The sequence below is a fragment of the Carlito syrichta genome, unplaced genomic scaffold (genome assembly GCF_000164805.1).
Source record: "Carlito syrichta isolate Samal-C Ts95f unplaced genomic scaffold, Tarsius_syrichta-2.0.1 Scaffold314404, whole genome shotgun sequence".
NCBI classification, from domain to species: domain Eukaryota; kingdom Metazoa; phylum Chordata; class Mammalia; order Primates; family Tarsiidae; genus Carlito; species Carlito syrichta.
Genome location: NW_007258500.1, coordinates 106,779 through 115,845, shown reverse-complemented (window position 1 = coordinate 115,845; position 9,067 = coordinate 106,779). Strand labels below are relative to the sequence as shown.

The 9,067-nt window shown below is 38.6% G+C and overlaps 1 protein-coding gene across 1 annotated transcript in view; it reads right to left on the bottom strand.

Moving 5' to 3' along the window:
• MBTD1 (mbt domain containing 1) overlaps positions 1-9,067 on the bottom strand; it is a 74,691-nt gene that overhangs the window by 24,701 nt on the left and 40,923 nt on the right. Inside the window, 2 exon segments of the mRNA XM_008071592.2 lie at positions 391-525; positions 4,299-4,416. Coding sequence (XP_008069783.2) covers positions 391-525; positions 4,299-4,416 — 253 coding nt within the window.

Genomic DNA, 9,067 nt, shown 5'->3' with positions numbered 1-9,067 from the left:
AAAAAGAAATAACCAGTTACACTTTAGCAAAAAAAAAAAAACAAGACTTCATAAGTTATTTGCTAAAATGGTACAAGATGGTAACAAATTTTCCTTTATGTTAGAGTTCTAAAAAGAGCTTGGCATGATGGCTCAAGCTTGTAATCCCAGCACTTTGGGAGGTGGAGGCGAGAGGATTGCCTAAGGCCAGGGTGTAAGACCAGCCTGGGCAACTTGGTGAGACCTTGTCTCTATAATAAATCAAAAAATTAGCTGAGTGTGGTGGCATGCACCTATAGTTCCAGCTACTTGGAAGGCTGAGGTGGCCATGAGCATGGCACTGCACTCTAGCCTGGGCAACAGTGAGATTCAGACTAAAAAAATTACAGTAAGGGCAAATAAGCTACTTACTTCTAGGAGGAACAAGAGGTTTTCCACTGGCTGCACACCAACCAACTGGATGGATATCAGAACCACATATATTGCACCAGAAGTCCAGACCAGAATCATTTTCAAATCCTTCATACCTTAACAGAGCATTGTAACCTGAAACCAACAAACCAATCACTATATAGTAAGAAAATACAATGAAATAAAACAATACTGCATCTGTCATTAGTTATCAAATTTTAGTGTGCATCTGCAACAGAATCATTTGCAGGGTTTGTTAACAGACAGATGGCTAGGCCCCACTAGAGACTCTGATTTAGTAGATCTTGGGTAGGCCTGAGAATGTGCATTTTTACCAAGTTCCCAAGCTGCTACTGGTCTATGGACCAAACTTTGAGAACTATTTGTTCAAAGCAAAATGTTCAACTATTTTCAGAGAATGGGTTCCCTTCCTTGAATGTATTTCAAAATAATCCATAATTTCTCTAGAAAATTTTTTTTAGGAAAAAAGATTCTCAAAAAAAAAAAATTCTCTTGAAAACAAGGGTGGAATAATCCCACTAGAATGCATCATTTTGAAAATAAAAGGTTGCAATAAGGTATTAATACCCTGTCTAGTCACAGATATCCAGTTGAAGTTTATTTCAAAAGAACCGCTTTACCCAGTAGGTAGTCAATTACTCTTGGATTATTTGAATGTGGCTACTTCAAGAATTTACATTTTTGGGCTGGGTGCAGTGGCTTACGCCTGTAATCCCAGCACTTTGGGAGGTGAAGGCAAGAGGATTCCCTGAGCCTAGGGTTTTGAGACCAGCCTGGGCAACTTGGCAAGACCTCATCTCTACAATAAATAAAAATTAGCCGGGTATGGTGGCGCACGCCTGTGGTTCTAGCTAACCTGGACAGCTGAGGCAGAAGAATCACCTGAGTCTGGTAGGTCGAGGCTGCGGTGGCTGCAAGTGTGCCACTGTGCTCCAGCCTGGGTGGCAGAGTAAGACTCTGATTTAAAAAAAACCCCAAAAAACCCTACATTTTTGTCCTACTTATTTGGAAATAAGATTTGCAAATGCCAGTTTATAAATTCAATAAACACAAATAAAATTATGAAAAATCACTTAAAAACTGTATGTCTTAGGCAAATAGGAAGCCTTATTTCCTGCAAAGAACAAATATATATATATCATATCCTGTTTATAATTTAATAAACCTTATGTTGATAACAGATTAAGGTTTAATTTAAGGCCTTTAATGTAATAAAAAAAAAAAGCCCATAAACGTTTATTTCAGGCTAGAAGCTAAGTGCAGTCAGCATTTTCATGTGTTAATATCTATGATGGAAATTTATAGCATTAAACCTTCCAGTTTTAAAATCTGATAATTCATACAACAATTTATGAGCTTACTGATTACTGCTGAACTCTAATTTATGATTAACATCAGGCTCACTTCTACAATGGCATTAAAGTGGCTTAAAAGAAGATTTATGATGCAATTAGATAAAACAGAAATGCAAAATTAGAGATGGAAAGCAGAAGCAATTCTTGGATATTAAATACATTGATCTTTAGAGCTATTTATTTATATATTTATTGAGTTGGAGTCTCACTCCATCGCCCAAGCTGGAGTGCAGTGCCATGCTCGCAGCCACCCCATCATTGACCTGCCGGGCTCAGGCAATCCTTCTGCTTCCGCCTTTCAAGTAGCAGGAACTACAGATGCGTGCTACCACACCTGGCTAATTTTTTGATTTATTGTAGAGATGAGGTCTCACCATGTTGCCAGGCTGGTTTCGAATCTGCAGGCTCAAGCAATCCTCTTGCCTCGGTCTCCCAAAGTGCTGGGATAACAAGCTTGAGCCGCCGTGCCTGGCCAGAGCTATTTAAATGTAACTGACTTTCACGTAGGCCAGAAGCAATGTTGTTTTAAATTATAGTTCAGAGGGCCGGGCTTGGTGGCTCAACCTGTAATCCCAGCACTTTGGGAGACTGAGGTGAGTGGACTGCCTGAGCCCGCGGGTTCAAGATCTGCCTGGGCAACTTGGTGAGACCTCATCTCTACAATAAATCAAAAATGAGCCAGGCGTGGCAGCACGTGCCTGTAGTTCTGGCTACTTGGAAGGCTGAGGCAGAAGGATCGCCCGAGCCCAGCAGGATGAGGTTGCGGCGGTCGGGAGTGTGCCACTGCACTCCAGTCTGGGCAACAGAAACACCAACTCAAAAAATAAATAAATAAATAAATAAATAAATAAATAAATAAATAAATAGATAAATAAATAAAAAAGAAAAACAAAATTATAGTTCAGAGAGTAATAGAAGTGATATGGCTAGGGAAACGTGACAAGGAAAAGATGGGGGATTGAACTGGTTAATACAGGTAAGTACAGATAGGACACTCTGGCAAGCATGAACAAAGAACATGCTGTATGAAGGAGAGAGGCAGACTAGCTTCATCAGAATAGATTATTTACACTGGGGAGGAACAACAAATTTGGCAAGTGGTACATGGTACAACTCATCAATAGTTGTAAAGGCTATCTATCCTTGGTGCTTTCAGTACACAGAAGCCATTAACGATGTTTGAACAACAAAAGAAAATTAATACAACTTCTAGGTAAAGTAAGTCTATTTGCAGTACATAGTACAGCGGTATACAGTGTTCTGAGGAGGCTGGAGGTAAGATTAGAGAGAGAGATGAGTTAGACAGCTCTTGTAGTGGCAATCTACGGACAGCTTTTCTCATCCAAGTGGCTGCCTGTCCCTCCTCTGTGGTACTACAGTGCCTACTACTGCACTAGCTGAGTATCTTGTCATATGCCTGGCAGGATTCAGGATAAATTGTTAAATTTGGCAGGTGTGAGCATGCTGAAAAGAGTAAGTCTAATACTTCTGTACATCACTTATCCACACTGCCTAACATAGAAAAGGTCCCAGGCTGGGTGCAGTGGCTCACGTCTGTAATCCCAACACTTTGGGAGGCCGAGGTGAGAGGATGGCCTGAGCCCACAGGTTTGAGACCAGCCCAGGCAACTTGGCAAGACTTCATCTCTACAATAAATAAAAAAAATTAGCTGGGTGTGCCTGTAGTTCCAGCTACTTGGAAGGCTGAGGCGGAAAGATGCCTGAGCCCAGCAGGCTGAGGCTGCAGTGGCTGGGAGTGTGCCACTACCCTTCAGCTTGGGTGAGAGTGAGACTCCAACTCAAAAAAAAAAAAAAAAAAAAAAAGAAAAGATCCTTAACACATTTTTATGGCCTGTGATCTAAGATCGGTTTTTACTTTTTTTGTGTTTTTGAGCCTCTGTTGCCCAAGTTGGAGTGGAACTACCATGGCACACCAAAGCCTTGACCTCCTGGACTTAAGCAATTTCTCCACTTCAGCCTCCCGAGTAGCTGGGACTACAGGCATGTGCCACCACACCTGCCTAACTTTTAAATTTTTTTTTGAAGAGACAAGGTCTTGCTATGTTGCCTATGTTGATCTCCAACTCCTGGGTTCAAGAAATCCTTATGCCTCAGACTCCCAAAGCACTGGGATTATAGGTGTTAGCCATTGTACCCAGTCGGTTTTTACATTTTTAAGTAGTTGAAAAATCAGAGGAGGGGAGGGGCAGTGGGGAAAAAAAAAAGAAAAACAAAGGAAGAATAATATTTCATGATATGTAACAACGATATAAATTCAAATTTCCCATAAATCATGTTGTACTAGAACACAGCCATGCTCATGTATGTACTGCTATGGCTGCTTTCATGTTACAGAGCTGAGTGGTTGTGACAGAGATGACATGGCCTGCGAAGCTGAACATATTTATTGTCTAACTTTTCACAGAAAAAAATAGGCTACCCACTGCCCTATATTATAACATATTATTTGGCAATACAGAAGGTTATAAGTATCACTGGCATTTCCATCAAATTATTATTCATGCTTTTTACCTGCTAATTTCACAATTCCAGCAATCCAGAAGACTTTGGTAGGTAGGCTGCAGTCTGTATTGGGAACTTCTACTCTCACATTTTCTGAGATGTCACCCCAGCAGGTTCCCATGGGTGCCTGTCACACATGAAGATCCTTAAATTACTGTCTTTTTAAAGCCAAAACAGCATTCAACATTAAGCATTACCATCAATAAAGGGAATATTAAGCTAAAAATGTCATTTAAATCCATTCATTTTTGTCTATAAATATAACTGTAATTCCCCCTTACACAGAATTCTATTTGGAAAAAACCAGTGTCGGGGTTAAACTCAATATGAAGAGAGAATTACTTCACATATACTGGTAAAGATCCATGTTGACTTCAAAATTCAATACTATCCTAATATAAGACTTAAACAACAATCTTTCTAAAAGTTGGATTACAAACTTGATAGACGATTTCATAGGATAAAGCTGATTTAAGAACCTTATTACTTTTAATATGTACTGAATGAAAGCATTTAACCCTAATCTACAGTTTTAAATGATCTGACCAAAAAGCAGAAAGAAAAATCATTCAAAGCAGCAACATGGTTTCCAACAACATGAATAAGAGAAACAAAATGTAGCTATCCATATTTTCAATTTAAGTTATATTCATAGAATACACATATGTCTATTAAGTTGGACACGAGGGAAACGCATTGGTAATGTTATTAAGAAGTTGGAGTTGGGTTTTTGGAGATGAATATCATGGTAAATTGTTAAATAATTTATTATTTCAAAATTTCTAATGCAGCAATTACTATAAAGAGAAAACCTAGAATGTGAGAGCTGGTAATTACTAGCCTGCACACCAAATGTGTTAAGATGGAGACTCAGCAAACCAATTCAATGAGTGTCACCAAGGGATTTTCCAAAATTGAACATGTGTTTCCAAATTATAAATTCCATTATATTTTAATTCTTACAACTTAAGGCAATTTACAATTGTGTGAAGCTTATGCAATGGGAAATTAAATCAAATAAGTGAATTTAGGAATGCAAATGCTGATGATATGAAACAATCTTTGTTGCCCTGGATAATCAGCTCCTCATTAAATATAATTTAGAAACTTGATCATAAAGAAAAGAATTACACGTGGTTACAAAAGACCTGACAATATGAACAAATCAAGAAAAAACAAAATAGTCTCAAAGCTCAAAGATGAGCAAAGACATCTAAGAGTTACACAAACTAGCTGATTTGAACATCATGCAAACATCTTCCATGTAAGCCCCCTCATACTTTGGTAGATGCTAACCCAGCAGGAGGATTAGCCTAAAACTATATTCAACCCCTATCCTCTCAATAGTATGTGAAACTTCTAATGCAGAGGAAGAGAATGGCAAATACTGAACTCGAGTAAGTCTAGAAATCAAATAATCCATTAATGGCTAACTGCTTTAAGTAGTAAGCAATGATGTATAAAACTCAGTAACTTGGAGACAAGGCTTTTCTCAACTATCTGGGTTTCTGGAATGGCACACATAACTATCTCCCCCAGGTATGCAAAAATTAATATATTCATTATGACAACTTCTTTCTTCTTTTACAAATGGTAAGACTGGACTCTTCAGGTTCTGCTATCTCTCCCTCTATCATTCTAGACTATAGGGCCATCCCTATTGCCAGCAGATACGATCAGAAAAGGAGAGGATGGAACGAAGACAGGTAACACAGATTAAGCTAACATACATCAACACAAAGACCACGTATTCATTTCTGTGAGGATAAACCAATTAGACTAGATAGATGCAGTTAAATTGCATTAAATTAAGGTACAGTATCCATCCCTTTTTGTTTTGTTGCCAAATCTGTGCAATGGGTTTATTTTTCATTGAGGAGAAAGCATGGTTATACTGACAAGTTGGGGCACAATGCTAAGTGAGTTTGACATAAAAATGAGTTTGGCATATAGGACTCCCTTTTGAGCTAGATGTGACAGTTTGTCATACTGACTTATTTTTTTTAAAACCCTAACATTTGTTTGAGGAAAATAACTTTAAATTGCATTTTATTAAAGAAAACAAAGTATCAATATGCTTGTTTAAAAAATAAAGTTGATAATTTTCATTTTGGTGGGGGATACTATGTTTTGGTCTCTCTACAGTCTGGATTGGTATAGGAGAAAGTAGCAGAAAGTGACATTTGTTCTTGCCTGTAAGGTTGTGGTTCTGCTAGGCCCTCTTAAACCAATCCATATAGTTCACTCTAAGAAAAAATCGAAGAAACAAAAACATCAACAAGAAAGAGCACCACAGTCGCAGCGTAGTATGTGCTCAACGTGTTGAAATAAGAAGGTAATTCCATAGATGTGTCTGCCCTTTTGTTTAAAATGAATATTCTTAAGTGTGGAAGACCAAATGACCCAGGGCTTGACAGCCATCTTCATCCAAGTCATCTGTCTTCTCTTGCTGGCAGGAGGGACACCTCTGAAAGTCTGGATTGGCACAGCATGAACCAGCAGAACCATAGTTTACAGGTAACAACAAATTTACCTTCCAGACTCAGGACGCGAGGTCCACCTCAGGCTCCTCCCAAACAAGGAAGATCTGCTCCACCACTTCCTGCTCCAGGGCCACTCGTGAGGGCTATCTGGGAGCGACTCTCCTTCCTGCAAGGTAAGCTGTCATCAGGTCCTGCAGGACATGGCCCAATCCAAATGCTGAGGGGTCCCCAACACAAAGGTATGATAACCTTCACCTGACTGTAAAAACTGGGCAGGATGTCTTATTTTCTATATTTCAAGATCATTCCCAGATAGTCCAACAGCTCAAATGGCTAGCAGTCAGACTCTAAGAGCTGATACACAGCATCCACAATACTCTACAGCAGAAATACAGCAGAAATCCTCCTCAGAGCTGCAACCAAAACTTTGGATAACTACACACAATCTTCTAATATTAAAGATTAATATTACAAAGAATATTAAGTGGGTAGAGGCAAGACCTGAAGTCACACGTAGGTAATAAAAAAAGAATCTATCCCAATGAGACAGCAAATGTACAAAAAGTCACCATTAAAATATCTTCAGACTAACAGGCATAAGATTACTAAATTAGTACATCTAGCAAAGGAGGAGGAAAGATTATTTGGCCACAAAGGGAAGAAAACACTATAGAAAATTATGTAGAAACAGGAAAAAAAATTGTTCCCAGTTTCTCTACAAAGTCCACTCACCTCACTTTTTTGGGTGGTGGTAGCAGAGATATAGGGTGTGCAAGGAGAGGACAAAAGAAAAATGGGCTGCCTGTGGTGGAAGCAGGTTTAATTAAGGATGGAGAATGCCATGTAGATATAAAAGGAAAGGAAAGCAGTGGCTACTCATTTGAAAGGTGTAAAACAGTACTTAAAAAAAAATCACATTAAACCAATATTGCTTAAAAATAGGAAAATCCCAACAGAAAAACAAAAACAACTTTGGGAAATAGACCAAAATTAAGAAAAGAATCCAGATTTATTTAGGTTTCTTTCTTTCTGGCAATTAAGAGTATTCTTTGGATTAGACTTCAAGATGTAAGACAAGGACAGGTGATTTGTATTATATTAGAGTTCACTGGTTTTCCACAGAGAATCTACTTCATAGTAACATCCATAATAGCTAATGCTATGGAACTTAAGTGCTAGAAACTAATTTAAGTTTTAGTTACATCAGAAAAGAAATTCTATAAACTAGGATGACATACTGAAGATTCTATCTTTAGTTAAAATGAATATGAAGTCATATTATTTATTTCCAGTTTTCAAGAGTCTTGTGTGTGGAGTCAAGCCTAGATAAAAAGCAAAAAAAAAAAAAAAGCTTTATTTGAAAAAATTATTAGACTAATAAACACATACCTGAGAAACAGACATGACTTTTACTATACACTATTGCAATTATATATGCACAAACAAAAGGGTTTTTGTTTTTCTTTTTTTTTTTTTTTTTTGAGTCTGAGTCTCACTCTATCACCCAGGCTGGAATGCAGTGGCATGCTCACGGCCACTGCAGCCTCAACCTGCTGGGTTCAGATGACCCATCCACCTCAGCCTTCCAAGTAGCTGGAACGATAGGCATGCGCCACCACACATGGCTAATCTTTAAAAATTTAATGTAAGGCGGGCTCGGTGGCTCAGCCTGTAATCCCGTGCCTTTGGGAGGCTGAGGTGAGTGGATTGCCTGAGTCCGCAGGTTCGAGACTCGCCTGGGCAGCGAGACCTCATCTCTACAATAAATAAAAAAAAAAAATCAGCTGGGTGTGGTAGCACACGCCTGTAATTCCGGCAACTTGGAAGGCTGAGCCGGAAGGATTGCCGGAGCCCAGCAGGTTGAGGTTGCAGTGGCCAGAAGCGGCCACTGCACTCCAGTCTGGGCGACAGAGTGAGGCTCCAACTCAAAAAAAAAAATAAATAAATAAAATAAAATAAAATAAAAATTTAATGTAGAGACTAGGCTGGTCTTGAAACCCTACGCTCAGGCAATCCTCTTGTCTCTGTCTCCCAAAATGCTGGGATTACAGACATGAGCCACGGTACCTGGCTGTTTTTCTGTCCTTAAAACCTAAAAAATATACAAAGGGTGCTTAAAAAAATGTAAACTAATTTTAAGAAAGTAAAAAACTGTATTAAAATTATAATACTCAGTATATATCTATAACAAAAGATGAATACAAGTCACATTTGACTTTTGCAATTACAAGCGATGCTCAAAGTGGGTACCATCAGCATTCAGACACTTTGGATTACAGCAAACTAAAAATACTA